General features: G+C 45.8%; 1 protein-coding gene across 3 annotated transcripts; it reads left to right on the top strand.

Annotated features, from left to right (window-relative positions):
- Positions 1–751: 751 nt before the first annotated feature.
- LOC135375906 (uncharacterized) lies at positions 752–19,061 on the top strand. 3 transcript variants are annotated; one of them, XM_064608541.1, is made up of 9 exons: positions 752–868; positions 5,291–5,500; positions 6,479–6,619; positions 7,437–7,538; positions 8,607–8,732; positions 9,144–9,245; positions 13,327–13,464; positions 14,889–18,043; positions 18,738–19,061. In XM_064608541.1, the coding sequence occupies exons 4-9, from the start codon at positions 7,442–7,444 to the stop codon at positions 19,056–19,058; spliced, it is 3,939 nt and encodes a 1,312-aa protein (XP_064464611.1). In that variant the 5' UTR covers positions 752–868; positions 5,291–5,500; positions 6,479–6,619; positions 7,437–7,441; the 3' UTR covers positions 19,059–19,061. The 3 variants fall into 3 exon arrangements, with proteins under 3 accessions (XP_064464611.1, XP_064464610.1, XP_064464612.1); XM_064608540.1 differs by having other exon boundaries at positions 755–872; XM_064608542.1 differs by having other exon boundaries at positions 757–872; positions 14,889–18,914.
- The last annotated feature ends 3,463 nt before the right edge of the window (positions 19,062–22,524 follow it).

The raw sequence follows: 22,524 nt of genomic DNA on the forward strand, positions 1-22,524 counted from the left end.
GTCCTTTCGTGGAATTCTGTTTCTCGTTAGCGTGTTACGTGTTTGCACAGCCGGGAGAGTAACACTGTTTCACACGGAACATGGTCGCGCCATTACTCACGCTGGTAAGCGAAAGTCGGCGTGCGAATGTGGCGGTGCGACCGCGAAGAAGACCCCGGACGCAACGGCGCTGCGCTCGCATTGGAGTGCCCAGATTACATTATTCTGGCTCAGCTGCAAGGAGGATTCGCAATATTTAAAAGTCATTTATTTAATAACTAATATTAAGTTTTTGGAAAAGAAGGCCAAGTAGAGTGTGAAATTATGCAGAACGTTAGCGTATCAGTCTCATACAGCATTTTTCGGATGCAATAGTCCCTTTAAAGTGCGGAGCTGCAACGTCACAGTTTAAACGGCAACATTGTGTCCGTGGCACACATCTGATAAAAAAAGAGAACGATAAATTATTAAATATTCCGCGAAATCGAAGTAAAAACAGTCCGTCACTCGCCTAGAGAAGTCACCTTTGTTTTTACTCTTTCCTCCCCTGTAGACATGAGAAATGTTCCGCCTGAAATTACCTCCTCTAACAGTCATCCAGCGATCTGATTTCTCAGATACGTCTGCGCGCGCAGAGAAGTCTAGGAAATGGACGACATGATCACGTGAACCCCGGCAGGTAGACAGACTCGCCTGTCCGTTTGAACCCGAAGTCCACATCTGCACACGGCACGGCGACGCTTAAGTGGACGGGGAACAAATGCGCGGTGAAAGATAATGCTGGTCCGTCTCTGATATAAGCGTATGTCACACAGGCGTCGCCTCAGATTCCATCGGGCGACCGACGGATCCTCAGCCCAACTGCGGCTCTAGGAGGGGACATCGGAAGGCAGGTGAGATTCTAATCCCCGCACGTATATTATTAATGTTGCCTCGTTCACTGTTATTGGAAAATTGGAATTGATCAACATTATAGGTAATAGTACCAATATAACACCTTCCCAATGAGCTGTCTTCGTGTGAACCTCTAGCGCTTCGGCTCCCTGTGCTCATAGACAGATCGTAGTGTTACAATTATGCGTTATTACGTTATTATTACGTTACAATTATTACGTTACTATAATATTATTTATAGATCGTGACCGCATACAATGCGTTTCTTCCCTGTCATCGGCGTTACTTGAGCATTCCGTTCTCCTCATTTCGTGAATATGCAGCGGAATTCTTACCAAGGGCCTCTGGGAAACCCCATATCCACACCTTATTGTTCAATGTATTATTTATTTCACCGGAGTTTTCCTTATTAATGCTAATCTTCGCGATAATGGCTGGTATCGCTATGCGTCCGCGTAGTTCACCTCCCACCCTTAGTGATCTACGCAGCAGGTAGCGTTGGCGGTGGAGAAAAATCTCACTGCTCCATTCCATCCGGTATCAGGTAGTTGTTGGACAAACAGATGCTGTACTTGTCCTGCTGTTAAACAGTTTGTCCGATGTCGTTAAGGGAGTCTACGTTTCATAGTCTGTTCAGTAAAAAAAAAAGAAAAAGGTCACCTTGGGTCGTCCGCTGTCGCATACACAACTGACAAGACGATAAAAATATACGAAGGCATCACGCGAACAATGGAAGTCCAATCGATGCTTATCACTTGAGTAATGAACGCATATTGATGATGATTCCAGAACGACGGCGCAGAATGTATATTGGCTGAGAACCAATATTCCTTACACACCACTTACGAGCCGCAATACCATTTCTCCAATCTTGTTGCGCTACGTATTATATTCAAAATGGCATTATTATTACTGGCAAGTTACGTATTCAAAAAGGGAATCCGACATGGTAACCCCTGCAAACATTGACCCCAAAAGTAATTTGAACCATGGGGTAGAACAGAAACACCATGGCAGTATATGCCATCGTGCACCACCCTCCCATGGTATGACGTACACCATTAGGTATTATGTGTGAGTTCTCCGTACTTTACATAATAATGAATTTCAAAGAGGGCATCCCGTCGATTGCAGCGTCCACAAATTTCCGCCGCAAGGAACAGTGTTTTGGCCCCATCACCGGTAGGTTGGTTCAACGTGATAGTGAAGTACTACGTAACACACTTGCGAAGAATTACAAATTAGTTTTCAACGCGCCTTAAGCAATGGTCCTTTTTCACACTGCGTTGTATTCAAGAGGCTGTCCAACGACACACGATCGACGTGCGCAAAGCACAGCCTTGCGCACAGATGCTTATGCTACTTGAGCTCTGTTTGCAAAGAGGGCGCAGATATTGCGGCACTCAGAGCCGTATATTAAAAGGGGATCTGGCCATTGGGAGGAGTCACAAAAAAGTATCGAACTGTCAATCACAGTTTCCCTCCTCTGGTTGGTTTGCTTTTTACAAGGTGGTCGTCATGACACCATACTGCCACCCCAAATGGCGACGAAAACAAACACAGTGAAGCAGGGTTTTCGTGATAAAAATTTTTCACAGACTAATCTGATTTTACGCTGCAAATGTACATCCTGATATAAGATTCTGGGAAATCGGTTTCAACTTATGATTACCCATCGATATCTAATTGAAAATAACACGTTTTGTCGACGCTGCTAGGCCTAGTCAACACGGCAATTACAATGAAATCATAACAAAAACCGCTCTGTGCTGTACAACCTTATATTTAATCGGTGGATTTCATGGATATAAACATTCTTGCCTCTTATATTCCAAGTATTCGCATAGATTTGTTTTAAAATTTTGCGACAACAGAATGTGTCCCAGCAGGTGGTTCTGCAGGCAGCGGAACAAGGACGGAAGCAGACGACAATTCCCGACGCGCAGTACGCTCCCTATGTGGCGCTCATCAAGTTGCACCAACAATGCACTATCCTTTGCAGATTACGAGAGGTATCCATTTCAATCCCATCCAATCCACTTGCCAGCCAAAATGGAGCTGCCCATGTTGGATAGGGGGAAAAATAGTGAGGACGGGCTGATTGATAACGCCCCGTATTTCAAGACTTGATTGGTCGGAAAGCTGAAGATGTGGTGGAGCTTCAGGTATAGGCATGACCCATTAAAGGCCGGACTCCCTTTTAATATAAGGGCATATACGGCTCTGGATGTACCCTGTAGCCGGCGCCATATCGGCGCCATCTATAGACTTCTTTGGCGCCGTCAGGGTCACAGAGCATGAGCAGAAGCGTCGTGGAAAATGTTCACTACGGCACCCGTATAGACCGTCTGTTCAAAGTGTCAGCGGCCATTATTCGTTCTTTCGCGCGATTCGATCGCCCAGAGGTGAAAATAGTGCTGGAAGCTTTTCTCTCGTTGCTGTGTGAGAGGTATCGTATCCACCTGTCAGAAGGTGAAGCAATGGGGGGCAAAGCCTCCCATCTCCGATGGGGCAAAGCCTTCGAGTTGATGCCCTGAAGAAAAAGAAACTGTTCTGTTTCAAATACGTGGCCCCGTGTGCGTCCTACAGTTTTTTTTCTTTTTTTAGTTGTTACGCAAGGCACGGTCATTCGCAGTTTGTCTAAGAAACTGGGCGTCACTGCGTACCACGTGACTTCCCGTAGCGAACGTGGAACGGGAAACGAAAGGGGACATAAGGGCTGCACAAAAATGCACGTCCTCCCTGGAATGAAATGTGTATGCTCGCTATAGGATTCCCTCCTCTGTCACTCTCTCCGATACTCCGCACCTCTATCTTCTCCACCGCACGCTGACCAGCTCAGACCAGATCAAACTGACGATACGCTATGTACATTAACACGAGTTAATGCGCAACCAATTGAAAATCGTTTAAAAATATTTTATTTGTTCTGGCTTTGCACGTCAATAGATTAATGACAGCCATAAGGATGATCCACACAGCTTAACGATTATCCCGGTGACCCATATATTATCTACCCTTTATACCCTATATAGCGACCCTATATACTTCCCTGTTCTAACTAGCTTTAATTTGATTTGATTCGGGTTTTTTTGGCGCATCAGCTACAAAGGCCCTAACTAGCATTAATGCTTTTTTTTTTAATTCATTGTTAACGCCGCGAAGCAACGGTGGGTATTAGCGGCGTACAAATGTGGACAGACGGAGAAAGGACGTCGGGAAAGGGTGGGGACAATGGGGTTAATATGCGTCCTGGGCCGACTACAGGGGGAAGAGTTTCGACATTCGTCTTACTCCTCGACTGGAACGCGGCTCTGGATTAATTACGGTCGTCTCTGTACTCACTGTTACACGTGTCCCTAGTCGGACGAGTGAATTTAGAAAAGGGAAGTTCTTATGTGAGGCATGGGAGAAGCACTGCATGGAGCTTCATGCTTTACCCACTGCACTGGAGGCGTCACCTGCCGCTTCAAACTCAAGTCAATCGGATGGGCGCCTTTAATTTGCGACGTCCTGTGAAGGTTTATCAAAGGTACGACGCGGCAACATCCAGGCCGGTCAAAAGGAAAGTGTTCTGCGGCCCAGGTAAAGGATGGGTCCAGTGTATGATGCTTAAGGTACATGAGGAACGTGTTACATGAAGAAGTCTAACGTCATGTTACGCAAGCGTTGTACGGCTCGAGTATAGGCCATTTCTGCATTGACCCTCTTGGGGTAGTTGACCACTCTGCCTTGGAACTAGCCTGTAGTCATTTGATAGTTTTTCCAGGAACAACACGGATCAGCTGAGACATCCAATACCTGCCAGCATAGCCAGCGCCCGTGTGAACTGTCACTGTTGTACTGCTAGAGATGTGTGGCTCCCATTACTTACTGTCTTCTATAATTCTGCGAAACGATGTTCTTTCTGAAGTTATAGTCTTATATGGTCTTATACAGTTATAGTCTACAACTATAATCTAATTTAGGGATGGTTTAGGCCATGATGTACGAAGCAGTGGGAAAGGCAAAGTGGTTTACCAGCACCAAATCTAAACACCTCACCTCTGGGACGGTGTTCGATAATCGCCTTCATCAAGGAGAGCGACCCCTGATCAAGGCCCGCTACATGGGAAGTCGGAGAGTGATGTATCCCAGTTCACGACTTGTGTCAGTCGGACGGAACGTTTTTTCGGGGTTCGGGAGGTGTTGGAAATAGACGTTGTAGAGAAATTTCGCCTTCTGAATCCATTCGGTTAAAACAAACTCACTAAAACGTTTTTTGGTAGATGCACTTTAGAGGAATATGTATATCGCGTTACGTGTTCATTGCTGCTGCATCATGGTGCTGTTCTTGTATCACATGCGTATCGAGCTGCAAAGATTTAACTTCTGGACATTTACTTCAGGTTCTACACTTTTCAACATTTTTTCTCAGGCCACCTATAATGCATCGCGGTTAGGACATAAGGCATGGAAGCCCTGTCAGCCAGACGCACTCCAAGTCGCCTCATAAGATTGAACTGAACACGGCAACGCAAGGACAACTCGCTGAGGACGTAGCCCACCTGAACGACACCATTGCCTTCGCCAGAGACACGGCTCAGTAGTACAGTCATGCCTCACAACAGTGGAACAACTGACACTGGTACCGTGGCATTTCTTTGTTTTCCGATACGCTCTGTCCCAATAAATGCTGAACCAACGCCGAAGCATCCTTTCACGTCCGAGCATGTCGCTGTAAATGCCGTTATTAGGGAGAGGAATAGTATTTTATTGGTTTATTTTTGTTTACGTTTACTACCAGCCATTAGGCTACAACAGCATCATCCTATTTATCATATGGTGCTAAATACGAAAACACGCGTTTTCAAATACTTGGAAGTAAATCACGGTACAATAGCAGTATGTGTCACTCCAAGACTCGCAAACTGACTTAACATGTTGCGGTTCTATTCGTTGATTGAAAACAGAGAGAGAGAGAAAACGCAATCTGTGCAAACCCTAAAGTACCAACACTAAAGTGTTTCATAAGTTCAGTTCTGTTCAGTGTTGTTTCATAAGTGTTGCGTAGATCCGTTCCAGCAGATTGCGTTAGATAACAACAACTTTATTGCGAGATGATGGTGCTTATGGGGCCGAGATTTTTATATATAAAACGCCTAGGCCTCTGTTGTTCTGCGCTCAAAGCGCTTTTGACATTTCTGGGCACCGTCGGACTTCGATCGTTACTGTGAAGGGGCTCGTTATTTTATTCCCCACATCGCCTGTGGCGATGAGCCTCCCCACTTTCGAAAGTCAAAAGAAAGTTGTTGTTGTTCTCCTGAAGTTCCGCTAAAGCAAAAAATCTTATTCTCTTTCCGCAGAAGGCATCTCTTGCTCGACGACCCATCTAACACTTCTTTCTTTTTTCGCTTTAGTCATGATAACGCCCATTTCGGTGTGGTCAACGGCGAACCGGTCCTGTCATTACCCCCCCCCCCCGCCCTACACCGCCTCTGTCGAAGCAAAAAATGGAGCTTGATCCTTTTCATCCCCACTCATCATCTTGAAATATTGAAATAAAGTTGTTGGTCGTATTGTTGTTGTTATCGTATTTACCATTTACCCTATTTCGTCCCGCTAGGGTCGTGGCGGCGAGAGTGTGAATTCGGGATGATCAGAAGTGTGCGGCAAAGTTCCTCGCGGTCTTTGCTGCCATAGGGATAGTCAGCAGAAGAACAGCACAGCATAATACAAATCTGCCAACAAGAGCAGAAAAAGAAAGGTAGGCAGACCTTCTATGGTATATGTTCTGCCGAAACAATGTTCCCTAATTTGCCCGCAACCGACATGTTGTCATACAGATGAACAACTTTTGTAATTCCCTTTAAACTTTAGTAAAGATAACGACAGGTCAGCATTTATCGGCATGTATGTATTACAAGTACTGGGGGATTCCACTGTTTTCTCTTCCCTTAAAAAAATGAATGGAGAAATCGAAAAAGAGAATGAAAACTACCTGAACAATAAGAATAGGTGGCGCTGTTCTCTCACTGCCGACCGGAGCAACCGCACCCTGCCTAGAAATTGGGTTTCCCTGAGAAACGTGGTTAACACTGCGCCCATGTCACTGTGTTGGGTAGGGCCAACTACAAAGTAACATTGAAAGTGGTGTTTCATTCAAGATGCCCGAATATACAGATGTTCGAATATGTTTCTTCACTTCATGTTCAGCAAACAACTGTTTCGGGACATCTGCGAAATCTCGGAAGTTTGGCCACGCTGATTAGTTTTTGTAAACACGTGACCATGCCCGAAGAAGATGCAACCACGTCGTCGAATGCGTTCTTAGTGATGTCACGGCTGGTTTAATTTCGGTATTCTCACTGTGAATCGTCAGCGTATTTTTGTACGACTTGTTTGAAAGGGAAATACATAACACAGCCAGTTGAAAGATATGTTTGCTACTGACAGATTAGCAGCTTGCGTTTTGATCACTACCATCTGCAGCGCAAATTTTACTTCACATAGGCGACCATTTGATTCGCCATTTTTCCTGCATGATTACCACGCTGTTCGCCAAAAGCTAACGTCCTTTGCAGAGACGATGGCGTCCGTTACCAGAAATGAGTCAGAGCTGGAGCTTCGCACACTCCTTCAAGGAGCAGACCTTCTCTCCTACTACGACAAATTCATCGAGATAGGTGAGCCAAAACGGTACTTCATGATGATGGTGGTGATAGTGGTGCTTGCGGTGGAACTACATATCACCACGCATTTCAATCAGCGACGTGACGCTTTCGTCGTCAACCAAGGAGCGTTGAGGATCGCGGGTTCAAAACCTTATACGATACCAGCAGAAGTTCGGTCATGCCCTCTTCCGAGATTGTAGCCAATTGTAGTACTCTGTCCCGTGTGATGGGATTTAGCGAATGTAAAGTAACTCTCGATATAGGTCGAATAGAGTTCCTGTTCGAGGCAAACCCGGAAGTTATTATAGTACATAGTTCCTTTCTTTCTGGAACCGTGACGAGGCGAAGCATCCAGTACAAAATGTCGTGTGCATGCCACCACGGTTGTCTACAGTAAGGGATATGTTCATCTTGATGTAACTCGTTTGCAAAAATATATTTCAAAGTCAACATTAACCCAGCAACCGCAGACGTGCTTAGGACGTCGCCCACAAGGGGCTGTCGCGACCATTTGCGTGCGCATGAGATCGTTAGTGTTATGTTCGGCACCTCTTTACAGTCTACATGGTCACGTTTCTCTCTCGAAAACAGCCCTCAGACGTAATGGTAAAATCTCCTGTGATATGAATTGCGTTGACCCCATAATGTTCAGAAAAATCGATTTTTCGCACAGTTTTTCGTTTTTTTTTTTCATGTTAGGCGAAAGACCCTACAACAGAAGCCCCAAACCCTGAGAACAATTACTTTACATTACTAAGAGTAGCTACATTACATGACGCTATGCACCTTCTCAAGCTCAACATATGTTCGCCTCATGATAAGGACTTGAAATAGATTATGTTGCTATATTGATAAGTAAATCAATATTATGCATGTTCGAGTATGGGTCCGTACGTCAATGCGTTAAACAAAAGAAAGGCCACTGTGCCGTCGAAAACATACCAGTGGAAGCATGCAGATAAATCTTTGAGGGGAGAGGAAGGCCACAAATAATGAGAACGGAACTTCTACAACGCACGGAGTCACGTGTCTTAATAAGACATCTGTGCTCACTGACCTCACTTATGGATCTGTCCTTAGGTGGGGACAATGTCAAGCAGCTTCGTGACGATTTCCAGGAGGTGATTCGCCTGGTAGATATGGCCAGAAAGCCCCTTCACGTCAAGAGATTGAAGAAAGCACTGACACAATGGACACCACAGCCAGGTAAACCGAACAGCCAAATTGGAGAAAGGGCTGAATCTTCATGTGTTCATGGTGATTATCGGGTGTTTAACGGCGCATTGACAACAAAGGAATCTGCATGTACCGCGTGTTGGCATGCGTGCGCGGTACATAATGGCCTACAGAAAGCCGGCAGTTCGTTGAATTAGGCCTCAAAGTCCAGCCTCACCATCAGATCAGTTAACGAGCTATTTTCTGTAATCTCCGTAAGTCTTCCTAATCATTTCTGTGACGATAGCGAACGTTCCTCGTGGAAGTACCGATCGCATCAGCCTTTGGGTGAACGTCTGGCTCTCCGTATGCATAAGTTTCCAGAAGTGCAGGACAGTAAGGTAGAATTGCCAATCAAAACGGATGTGTCAATCCGGGAATAAAAACGACATCACTTTACAGTCGCAGGTACGTCCACTGCAGCAGATGTAACAGAAGGGGAGCTTCACGAACTACTTCGACAAGCGGATCTTATCTCCTACCACGACAAGTTCATGGAGATAGGTAAGCCAGTCCCTGGGTACGTGGGATACTCACGGAATACAGTTAAATGCGTACATATGTGCCGAAAACGGATGGTGGCCGTATCACCCGGAGCGTGCTCACGACCTGTTATGCTGGATTGGAGTCAGAAAGATACGGAAAAAGTATAAAACAGTCTGTGGCGATTTAGAGCTAGATGCGAGAGAAATTCGTTAGCAAGTGCGTTTTCGGTGCATTCTTGACTTCCGCGTATCCACCTCCTGTTCAACTCGACTTCCGTTTCTCCACTTCCGATTGTGTACCACTGGTGCAGACTTAACTTGCAGCTTGACACTTTCAATTACTCTATGTAAGTCCATTTAATTAAACATTCATTAGCCTCATTTACTTTCATTACCTTTTCGCAACCGGAGGCAACTCCCTGAGGTAAGCTTGAATTTCATTTAAATCCTCTTAATTACGTTTACTTGCGTTAATTTGTCTAAATTTCGCTTTTATGTGCATGAATTTCCTTTAACATTTCATTTAATTACCTCCGTTAACCCTGGGGTACCTTCGCGGTAGTCTCTAATTTAATTCATACTTTTCTTAAGTACAGCTATCATAACATTCATTTCCGTTAAACTCAACTTTCTTGCTTTAATTACCCCTGATGACCCCTAATTGCTCTCCTACCTTACTCGTAATTACCTTCCACTACTTCAATTTCATATCGTTTGCCTTCATTTACGTTTACCCTTTTATCTCTCCTTTTCATCTCCACTTCTAACTCTACCTCAGTAAGGCTTCACCATCTCATACACTTACAGCTTTTCTTTTTTTCTTCCCTTTTCTTTTCTTTTTTTCATTTTGCACTGCTAATGTTAACGCACAGCGACGCTTCTTACCACGCAATGCATAACTTCACTCACGCCTGGTTCGCAGGAGATACCGCGAGACATAGACGTCACAGCCAGCGTGACGGCACCGAGAGAAGCTGGTACAGAAAACGATTGTCACTTTCTCTCTGTAAACGCCGACTAGCATACAACGTCTTCCGGACGTTTTCTCGACAGGAAAATGTTGCGTCGATTACTTTTCTTTAAATATCAAGTAGCAAAGTAATCGTGTGAAACAGGCCCCATGATGTGCCTTTGCCTCAGGCCCCGCACAACCCTAGCGATGGCCCTGGCCGAGATACAGACAGTTTGTTGCATTCGCAGAGGTCTTGGTCCAAACATTCACTGGAAGCATATACCAGGATACATTAGCCTTGTTCGGAGTGAGGAAGATACTGAAGAGACTAATACAACTGAAAAGCTGCCTGTCACGCAATGGATATTTTGTCACACTATCACGTTCCCAGTCAATGACTTCTGACATGACGTCACGTTTTGCTCGAGGGCGTCTACAGACACTGGTGACGACTGTCGTGATCTCACCTCACTGCTATGTACCAGGGCTCACTTTGTTCTTCCGAGTATTCCCTGAGCCAATCCTCTTTGAATGACTGCTAGTCATGCATGATACTCTGGTCTCCCTTCAAATCCGCGTATTGATCTTTCGCCTTTGGGCTAGGATCTTTCGCGGTGGAGGGAGGCGAAAGGGAGCCGGTCCTTCATATTTGGAGAAGGGCCCCTTGATAACGCGGTCCGCCCCTGGGTGGGCCGTGTCTTTGAACGCGCGGCCGATAACAAGGTCGTCGGGGCAGTAGCGCTTGCGGTGCTGTTCCGGGAAGATCTTTTCTGGATCTAGCAACGACACCTCTGAATGGCTCATTCGAAGACGCCTGCAGTCCGCCCTGAGTTCGACACATTTGATGCCCGTTAATTTCTACCTTTAACGCTGTCCACGACACGAACATCAGGGCACCAAGAAAGGAGGAGGCGACGGAGGAAATATTAGAAGGTGCGGCCTGCACTTGGTCATCTCATTGGCCAGGAGAACATGGGTCACATGATTTCTTTCGCATGTGATTCTTCTTTCATCTTCTTCGTTTTTCTTTTTCTCGACCCTCTCACAATGAGTGGCATGCACACCTGTTTCCGCCGACCAATAGCAACGTCCAAACGCCCGTCACAAAGGGAACTGAATGCTGTTGAGATCGTTCAAGCCCTCAACAAATCCAGTCTTAGCATGCTCTTCGTACCCAGCACTCATGCGTTTAGAGGGAAAATTAACTCCCTAACATAACTGATATAAGTGTACCTTACTGGAACCTTACCCTCTGAGGCAGCACGCTGTCACATTGCTTGAGAAGGAAAAGATGGTGAATGAGTGGTGATGTTGATAATGGTGACCCTGGCGGTGGTGATGGAATAATGGGTTTCCTCAGAGTAAGGAAAAAAGTGTTACGGTGTCTTACCATACACGTGAGAAGTGCTTGGAGCGCAGAGCGTTCGTTGGCTGAATTTTGCCCACTAAAACATCTCTCTATTGCTCGAAACCGACGCTCTTCCAGAATGGTGCCCGTTTTGTAGGATCCGCACACGCTGATAGGGGAAGGCGGAAGAATCTCTCCATCGAGACACCTCTCGCACACCTCCACATGTATTCTCTTCCATCTTATGTAAATAATTCTGCAGCACAAGGGATGACGGAAAGTGATTGCACTAGCGTCGACTGGCGTCACTGTCAAAACCTGTCGACTGGCAAAATCTGGACAGCAGAATGAGAGAGTATCCTAGTTGAAACCCATTCCACTTTTAAAAAATCATGAAATGCGCATATCCGTTCGCTCCAAATCACGTGGCCTTCTGACGTGAAATGAGGGCTGTACCCCTGCATTCCTGGTCCCCACGGTTTCGGTTTCAGCTCATTTGCATATTGTTAGGCAGAAAGCTGAGACAGATGTAGCTAATGGAGGAGGGGTTTTTAATAATAGCCGGAAAGAACGGAAGCCGAGACCAGAATGAATTGGGCGCGATCTCGCGCGATGGTCAGAGCGATGGGGATGATTGCAATCCGTGATCTTCTTCACAATATCAAAATTAGCGGGTGGATATCTTGCGTCACTTGCATGTGAAAATGTCACGTGTATTTTTCAAGATTTTTAATACGTGGAATGGCTTTCAACTAGGGAGGTCTCTAGTTCTGCTCTCCTGCTTTTCCCTGAAATCCTCTAATTAAAGAGTTCAGAGATGAAATTTAGGTAATTAGCCATATTGCAGTTGTATACATGTGAGCCTGGCCGTCGAATTCAATTGCAAAAACGACATCTATCCCGTTCGTGTCGATGACGGATAAAAACAGACCACTTCACTTCCTTTTGGTGGACTGCACGCGGTAGAGATGGTAGACGGTAAGCGGAAGAGGTGCCCTCTACCTACCGGGCGCAAGAAACCAAAATGTGAACGTCATTGTCCAAACTGTCTGAAAGGATAGCCTCTCTTTTGGCCTATGCTGAAGGCATTTGCAAAATCACGAGGACGTGTACAGACCGTTTTGAACCAACGTGGACCACCTTTCTGAGCCATTACCCTTCTTTGAACATCAGGATGACGCAGCGGTTGCCGTTGCTTGGCCTACACAATTCGCGTGCTCCCAATTCTGGAACGGGCTTCCGGAGTGGCATGCATGCCTACATCTCTGCGTTCCCTGTACATTGCACGTACGATCGTAAGCTGTGCTTGGCTTACGGAGTACCATTTGTGTGTAATAATGCGGCATTTCATGGAATTCCAAATCCGTTCTCAAAACTTAAGTGTTGTCCGTCCCGAAACACGAATGGACTGTCAAGATGTGCAGAACATCGTATGGTGCACAAATGATTTAGCAAACACTTCCGCAACTTTTGAAAGAATTGCCAAGTTCCCCGAAAGTGTTGCTGTTAAATGTTTTATTGGACAGAATACATTTCCGTTGATGTGATACGATAACTCTAGTTTTCTGTGTAGCATGAGTGTGATTGGAAACAGTCGGGCACCTGCATCTAATAAATAAATAGCTGCGGCTACAAATAAATAACTAATTGAGGTTCCTTTCACTCGTAAATCACGAACGGCGCAATGGTTGAACACTGTTCATTTTGGGTTGTTTGAAAGGCAACAGGATATTTAATTCCGCGACGTTCAATTATCGCGCTTCCGTGCCTCTTTAACTGTAGTGCTACAATTGCCCTTAGGCGGCGACAGTGTGCAGCAGCTCCGGGACTTGACGGAAGAAGAGCTTCAAGATGTCATCAGCCTGGTAGGGATGGCCAGGAAGCCCTTTCACGTGAAGCGGTTCAAAAAAGCATTGGAGCATTGGGCACACCATGCAGGTAAATGAAAAGTCATCAAATTCGGGGAAGGACACCATCTCGGCGTACTACACCGTATTAGTCGCACGCTGTGCGAAATAGCACTGAGAGCGCCGGTAGGCCTTCCCTCGTTGATCCAAGAATGATCCCTGAGAGGACACAATATTGGCTCAATATTGGCTGAACAGTGGCGCTACGGGTCCAATATGGGAACCGTTTTGCAAATATTTTCCCCGTATTGGCTCAAACTGGGTGATATGGGCCCTGTATTGCCAAGGTAAAGCCAATACGGGGAAAATGTCCACAATATGGGCCGTACATTGCACGCATGCACCACAGATAGGCGGCAAATGGTGGAAATGGGAGGATATCGTTGGACACTCGCAGCAAATGCCCAAGCAGCACGGCAAGACAGCACGTCGAGTCATGTTAAATGCCCTACTCAATACGTTATATATATATATATATATATATATATATTCCAATATGTTATATCCAACAACGTCCCGTTGAGGATACACATATTTGAAATAGTCAACATCTGGCAATCGCACTGTAACATGCACTGTAGATCGCCTGGTACAGTTGGTTCAAACAGCGGCCATCTTGCTTCGCGATGCCAATCCGTCGTAGCTGTGGAATAAAACGAACTGACTCAGAGCTCTTTTAGACGGTAAGGCAACTGAGAAAGCGAGCGCTGCAACAGGTTCGCCAATTTATTTCACTGATATATCTGCCATGTAATAACATACAAACATACCACCATTTAATAACCCAGTGTCCACGCAGTTATATGCTGCTGCTGAAGTTATGTCGACGGCAACAGCGTTTCGGACGACGTCCTCGGGAACATTACGCGACGCGGTAGAGAATCATTCACGAATATATTTGAGGTTATAGCGTTATTTCAATGAAGCAGAACACGCTGAGACTTGAGTCAGTAAAATCGCGCATTGTTGTCGATACGTTCGTTACTCTGAGAACATGTTTTTACATGAGATTGAAGACCTTGGTCATGACTTCACGCGTAGGAACGTCATCATCTGCATGTCTTTTCCTCAGTATAATATTAAAGTAATACGGATTACTATGGGTTCCGGAGCATCATGTTCGACTTCATGTTACAATACATTACAATTCCCTTTGTTCCCCATTGTAAGCATCCAAAACTGCGTAACGACCCACATGTGCGTGCAAAGTTCGGCGTCCGCCAACATATGGAAAACCTAGCAAATCTTTAAACGCACAGAAAATATACATCGCCCTCCGGAGCCAAATATGGCGTGTCGAAGCAAAATGTACTTCGCCACAAACTAGTTAACGCCCTCGTTTTAAAATCCTCAACACAGCTGTGCATGCTGCAAACCTGTGTCTGTGACGAAACAGAAACAATGATGCGGTAAACTTTTTTTTTACCTGATTGCTACCATCCACTCACATTTCAGGGACACACGATACAGACACATCCACATTGCCAACGCAAGGGGGCCCGTCAACAGTGGCAGAAGATTCTCCTGAGACCGAGAGCATCAGGTACGAGATGCATCTTGCCATTGACAACAAGGACGTGGAACAAGCGCGAAGGTGTCTGCAGGAAGAACGGCGACTAAAAGTGTGGCTCCATCCAAGTGAGAAAGAGTCAGCCATGTATCGAGCGGTGACGAAAAACGCATTTAAAATCTATGGCCTTCTGCTGTCACAGAAATGTGACTTCAAGACGTACACCCCCAGTGATTTTGAAAATGAACGTGATTGCCTCTCGCGCATGAATCCTCTGGAAAAGTACGAACTAGCGCGGCAAAATGACTTTGTAACCACATACGAAACAAACTACATCTGTGCGCTCAAGAGTAGATCCACCAGCCAAGCCGAATGCGCTGGATTTGAGGAAATTCTGGATAACTTGTACAATGTTCTCGATACTAGCGATTTACTCAAGCCCGTGTTGAAACTCGCTTCAATGGCGCCATATTTGAGCATTCGCTTCGACTTTGACCAAGAGCACATCCAGTGCATGGTGGGCGGCGGCCGAACTACCTTGGGCATAACTTACCTCGAAAAACAAAGAGTCTTTGTGGGATCCAAGGGACTTGATGGAGAAAGAACAGATACAACCGAACGTCGCACCAATGAAGTGGCAGGGACTCTCGTCCATGAGCTATGTCATGTGGCCCTTTTTCTTGTATACGGAAATGATGGAAAGCCGTACCACAGCACTGATGAACTAACAAGAGACCATTACGCAGGTATCCTCGAGGATGTCAGATATAGAAAGGACGAATTAGATGAAATCTTAAAATTGGCATTTCAAGGCAAAGACGAAGCAGAACTAATTGTGCGAATACCCCATATTCTCGCTCTTTATCCTGCTGAAGGCAAAACAATTCTGCAGCAACAAGTCCCGGGTCTCTACCAGTTCTTCAAGGAAAAGGTCGTCCAAGATATGAAACAGTGCATACAAAATGGCTGTCCCATAAAGGACATCGAGATCATCAAGGAAGAAAATGGCAAATTAGGGAGGGCGTCCTCCACAGAGGAACTTGGAATAGAATTTCTAAACATGCCTGATGAGCCTATTCTGCGACGTGAGTCAGCTATTATCCTGGTAGCATCACACTTAACATTCCTCGAAGCAATGATCAACGACCTGGTGAGGTCAGCTGGAGTTTCGTATCTGTTTCTCGAGACATCGCAGTGGAAGGAGAGAACGGAGAGCATCCTCATCGAAAACAAGTGCAGCTTCTTGCTTTTATCGTATGAAGGCAAAGGTGACCTCAAGAATGTTCTAAATTTCTCGAAAGTGTTGCATGATGTCACCGGCATGAAGCTAATTCTGCTAACGTCAAAGGACAACCTTCAGCATTGTCTCGAAAGAATTAAAGAGAGTACGTTATGTGGCATCAAAATTTACCAGGACACCGAACACAGAGCTTCTTTTGAGAACGTCACAACCAAGTGCAAGAATAACATTATCAAGAAGTCACGGATTGCTCTTCAGTCTTCCGACGAGACGTCTTTTATTAAAGACATCCTCAACACCGATAGTTTTTCGAAAATTTGCCAGGAGGAGACGTTTCTGACACTGTGCAGAAAAGGAGTACTATATATTGGACCTGAACTGAAGGAACTTCAGGAGGACGTAAGCGAGTGCTACATTAACCAAAAGTGCGATAGGTCCATTGAAGTCGACTTGAAGAAACTTGGAGAGCGTAGTAAAGACGACGCTTTCGCTTTTATCGGGTGTTCGATGGAAACACTCCAGTCATCTCTGCCTGAAGGTCTTGCTGTGAAAAAAATGGGCATCTTCGACTGTTTCGAGAAAATTGTCCTCCTGGAGAAGGAGCGTGACTACGGTCGCCTTGTCGCAACTGAACACTACAAGGGGAAGACAGTTCACCTTCTTGAATTCTGTGAAGGACGTTACATGTGGAAAAAATCAAATGGTGCCCTAAGTCACCTTCCTATGATCGGGAAAGAAATTTACTCCTCGAATGACCTCCTTGAAGTAAGTCAGAAAATCGTCGTTGTCTCGGGAGACCCTGGTACGGGAAAAACTGTGCTCGCAACGCGGCTCTGCACTCAAATCAAGAAAGAAGACAAGAAAGCATGGGTACTTTACGTAAGCGATTACCCGAAGAGGCAAGAAGCGATGGAATTGCTTGATCAAGAAACTGGTTGCATAAATATCAAGCAGTTCGCGAAGTTATGCCGTGTGAAGACAAGTGGAGAAGAGTTTGAACTGCTTCGTCAAAGTGTCACTATGGGAAGTCCGTTTAACGTGTACGTGATTTTCGATGCCTTTGAGGAAATTCAGGATAGCAGCCGGAAAGAGGTGCTACAGTTTGTAAATGTTTTCGTGGAAAGAAATCTATCCAAGTGCCCTGAGGAACTTCCCTTCCTACAATCTAAGGTATTGATCTTCACACGCACTATCTTCAGAGATTCGGTTGAAGGTCAAATGCACGTGGTAGCTTTTCAAATGGTTTCGTTCTCCGATGAAGATCAAGCGCGATTTCAGGAGAAATATAAGCAATATTTTGACTATATGCAATCATCTCCACCAAACACAAAGCCCGATGAGAAGCCATTCGAAGCCATTCTTCGCGACGTTAAGAACAGGGATAGCACCCTTCTAGGAAATCCGCTTTTTCTACGAATGACAACAGAAATGAAGCTAAGAACAGCTTGCGACTCCGATTACACTGATTTGGTGCAACGTATGGACAGCCCCTGCAACTGCTCTTCCCTGTTATCCGTGTATAGGCCGTTTGTTCAGTACGCATACCTTCGATATCGCAAGGAAAAAAAGAATGAGGATATAGGAAGAGCCGCGAACGAAGATGATGACGAAAAGCTGCAGCGGATATTTTTCAGAGACCATGGTCTCCTGGCACTGAAAGCTGTTCTCTCGGAGGACGACCTGCAGAAACTGCTAAGCAAAAGTGAACTTGGTGACTTGGAAGCCGGTGGACAACTGATGATGGAAGTCGAGCGCAACAGACTAAAACACGGTCTAGTACAAGGACTGAGCAACGGCGTCCCTCGTTTTGTGCATCACAGCTTCGCCGAGTTTCTTGGAGCCAATTTGCTCTTCCAGAAGGTAAAAGAGGGAAAAGACAGTGATACGAAACGTATCGTCTCTAGGTTGTACGCAGAATCTAGCTATTTGGGCATGTTGACTTTTTTTCGATGGTTTAGCTACAGAGCGACACGCAGTACACAGCAGTATTATGAATAACGACCTAGAGAGCTTTAAAGAAGCTCTAGAAAATGGTTGCTCTCTAGACGGCCTCGAAAGAACGCCTCTGCACGTCGCGGCGCTGCACGTCGCGGCGCTGCACGCTGGTCGCGCTATCTTAAAGTATATTCCCGTTAATGAAGCGCTGGCACAGAAAGATTTGATAGGTATGACACCTCTCATGTACGCTGACAAGATTCAATCCTGGGGCAGATTAGACGCCTTCTGCGCTCGTGGTGGCGGTTTTCCTCTCAATTGGTTTGAACAACTACCGACGGTGCTCGCGAACCTCACCTCTCAACGAGGTCTTAATAGTTTCTTTTTATGCGACGTCGTTGACGCGCGGCGTAAGGGACTATTATCTGTGCTGCTTAGAGAGTTTTGCAAAATTAAGATATATTCCAGTGGCATCTGCATTGAGAGTGCACCACGATACTTCATGGACCCCGACCAGGACGTGATACATACCCCTGTAGATATTGACGATATTAATATTGACGGTTTCTTTACGCCCTTATATATCAGTATCATTAATGACGAACTTGATATTTTCCAGATGCTTCTTCCTTATTCCTCACTAAACTTTAGTGATATGCTTGGCAAAACAGCGCCCGGTGAATGCGTTGCCGACGGTCGTACGGACATGCTGAAGCATCTACTCCCTTTAACACCTGTATTACAGTACCGCGATGTATGTCCGAGTAAACCTGACATTGTAGACGTTCTACTCCCACATTTGTTGGCCGAATTCACTGTTAAGCGGGGCATCTTGCATAACAGCATTGGTATGGGACAAATGGAGTCACGAGAGCTATTCTTCCTCACACTGATGCAAGTGATCGCAATATGCATCGAGGGAAAACGGCTTTACAAGTAAGCGTGAACTCTCGTTACTTGGATAGGGTGAGACTTATGCTGCCTTACTCTGATGTTTATGGAATTGAGAAGCATGTCCTAGCTCCACTTCTCGTGGATGTTTTCGACAGTGATTCACTGCTGAGACGGGTACTAAATAGGATAACGCAGTTGGAGGACGTGGTAGAGAAAAAGCGGAGTAATGCCGCATTTGCCATTGCGCAACTCCTCATTCTTCATTCGACCAAGGTCTCTCATAACATTGACGCCAAAAACATTCTGCCGATTGGCATCAAGTGTAGAAACCCCTTTGCCATTTTCAAACTATTTCTTCCACATCTGTCAGGCACATCCCTTGCAATAAGACAAGAAATATCAGCCCATTATCCTTCAACGGCTAGAGAGCAGGATATCCTAAAGTATCTCATTTCTTACACTTCGATTAACACTCGCGGTGAGGATGGATATACACCACTCGTTACCTGCTGCAGTAGTGGATACTTGACAGCGGTGAAGCTTCTCCTTCCTCTTACAGCATTTGGCGAACTTGAAAGCTTACCGTTGCTGGGGAGCGTGCTCGAAAGCGAGCGTCGTGTCGTAGATATGCTTCTCCCCCACTGCTTCAAACATCAGTGTAACAGAGTTTTGTCAGTTGCGTTTGATATGACAGACATGAATACGATGAAATTACTCCTACCCGTTACTGATGTGAACGGTCTTGCAATGATGACTGAGTGGCGTGGAATTGTGAAACGAGGTGACTGGGCCTGGGTGCAGCTTTTTCTACCATACACGAACACACATGAGAGCAACATCAGTCAGAACGTACGGTTATTGTTGAGTGCCTGCAAAGCGTTGAAAGAGCAAGAAGAAGACGACGACGACGACGATGATGATGATGACGATGATGATGACGATGATGATGACGATGATGATGACGATGACGATGATGATGATGATGATGATGAACAAGAAGAAGAAGAAGAAGAAGAAGTAGAAGAAGAAGAAGACAGTGATGAACTGAATGGTGAAATGCGCGTTCCACATATCAAAATATTAAAGCTGATTATCCTCCACTCGAGCTTTAATATTGTGGATGCAGATCGGGCTCTGCCACTCGACCGCAGCGTCGCAAACATTCACATGATGGAGTTGCTCTGCACGGATCCTTCCGTGAAAAAGCTAATATTGCCACATTCGCCACTCAGGACCCGCAGTATAAGTGTAGCAGAGTTCATGCAGTGCGTTGCAATCTCTGAAAAGCAGGATGTACTAAGGTATATAATTTCCATCACCACAATTAACACTCCGGATGAAAACGGAGATACACCACTGGCTTACTGCAGTTGTAATGGATACTTGACAGCGGTGAAGCTTCTCATTCCTCTTACAGCATTTGGCGAATTTGAAAGCTTACCACTGCTGGGGGGTGTGCTCGGAAGCGAGCGTCGTGTCGTAGAGATGCTTCTCCCCCACTCCTTCAAACATCAGTGTAACAGAGGTTTGCGAATTCCGCTTGATATGACAGACATGAATACGATGAAATTACTCCTACCCGTTGCTGATGTGAACGGTCTTGTAATGCTGACTAAGTGGCGTGGAATTGTCAAACGAAGTGACTGGACCTCGGTCCAGCTTTTTCTACCTTACACGAACACACGTGAGAGCGACATCAGTCAGAACGTACGGTTATTGTTGAGTGCCTGCAAAGCGTCGAAAGAGGAAGAAAACGACGACGACGAGGAAGAAGAAGAAGAAAAGGAAGAAGAAGAAGAAGACAGTGATGAACTGAATGGTGAAATGCGCGTTCCACGTATCAAAATATTAAAGCTGCTTATCCTCCACTCGAGCTTTAATATTGTGGATGCAGATCGGGCTCTGCCACTCGACCGGAGCGTCGCAAACATTCACATGATGGAGTTGCTCTGCCCGGATCCTTCGCTGAAAAAGCTAATATTGCCACATTCGCCACTCAGGAGCCGCAGTATAAGTGTAGCAGAGTTCATGCAGTGCGTTGCAATCACTGAAAAGCAGGGTGTACTAAGGTATATGATTTCCTTCACCCCAATTAACACTTCGGATAAAAACGGAGATACACCACTGGCTTACTGCAGTGATAATGGATACTTGACAGCGGTGAAGCTTCTCCTTCCTCTTACAGCATTTGGCGAACTTGAAAGCTTACCGTTGCTGGGGAGTGTGCTCGGAAGCGAGCGTCGTGTCGTAAAGTTGCTTCTCCCCCACTCCTTCAAGCATCAGTGTAACAGAGTTTTGTCAATTGCGTTTGATATGACAGACATGAATACGATGAAATTACTCCTACCCGTTGCTGATGTGAACGGTCTTGCAATGATGACTAAGTGGCGTGGAATTGTGAAACGAGGTAACTGGGCCTCGGTGCAGCTTTTTCTACCATACACGAACACGCATGAGAGCGACATCAACCAGAACATACCATTATTATTGAATGGCGGCACAACGTCGAAACAACAAGAAAAAGGTGATGAAGAGGATGAAGAAGAGGAGAAGGGAGGAGAAGAAGTGGATGAAGAGGAAGAAAGTGGTGATGACGACAGTGAGGAACAGAATGGTGAAATGCGCGTTCCACGTATCAAAATATTAAAGCTGCTTATCCTCCACTCGAGCTTTAATATTGTGGATGCAGATCGGGCTCTGCCACTCGACCGGAGCGTCGCAAACATTCACATGATGGAGTTGCTCTGCCCGGATTCTTCGCTGAAAAAGCTAATATTGCCACATTCGCCACTCAGGACCCGCAGTATAAGTGTAGCAGAGTTCATGCAGTGCGTTAGAATCACTGAAAAGCAGGATATATTAAGGTATATCATTTCCTTCACCCCAATTAACACTTCGGATGAAAACGGAGATAGACCACCGGCTTACTGCAGCCTTAAGGGATACTTAACAGCCGCGATGCTTCTCCGTCCTCTTACAGCATTTGGCGAACTTGAAAGCGTACCATTGCTAGGGAGTGTGCTCCGAAGCCAGTGCCGTATCGTAGAGGGGCTTCTCCCCCACTTTTTCAAACATAGCATCGAGATCGTGTTGCGAGTTGCCGTTACGCTCGGGCGCGCGGATGCCATGAAATTGGTTCTTCCCCATGTGAATTTGAACGCTCGTACAGAAAGAAAAAGGACGGCGTGGCATGATAGTGTGCGCCGAGTTGACTGGGTATCCGTGCAGCTCCTTTTGCCGTACACAGGTAGACACGAGAGTGACATGAGCATAAACACGGCGCTGCTGTTGAATGCTTGCAAAGAGTCGAAAGCCAGTGACGAATCATCGAAGGGAAACCATAAGCAGACCGGGGAAATGGACGCTGGAGATGTCAAAGTATTGAAGCTGCTTCTCCTCCACGCGAGGTTCAGTACTGTGGATCGGGCTCTGCCACTCGACGGGAGCATCAAAAACATTCACATGAAAAAGTTACTACAACCGCATTCGAAGATCAAGGAGCCTCGGCTTGT

The sequence above is a fragment of the Ornithodoros turicata genome, unplaced genomic scaffold, assembly GCF_037126465.1.
Source record: "Ornithodoros turicata isolate Travis unplaced genomic scaffold, ASM3712646v1 ctg00000955.1, whole genome shotgun sequence".
NCBI classification, from domain to species: Eukaryota; Metazoa; Arthropoda; class Arachnida; order Ixodida; family Argasidae; genus Ornithodoros; species Ornithodoros turicata.

What these genes read in the sequence shown, in the direction of transcription:
- LOC135375906 (XM_064608541.1), top strand. Translation starts at nt 7,442, where the DNA reads ATGGCGTCCGTTACCAGAAATGAGTCAGAGCTGGAGCTTCGCACACTC. An exon ending in CGACAAATTCATCGAGATAG is followed by an intron (nt 7,539 to 8,606) that starts GTGAGCCAAAAC and finishes ATCTGTCCTTAG; the next exon opens with GTGGGGACAATGTCAAGCAG. An exon ending in GCATTGGGCACACCATGCAG is followed by an intron (nt 13,465 to 14,888) that starts GTAAATGAAAAG and finishes CTCACATTTCAG; the next exon opens with GGACACACGATACAGACACA.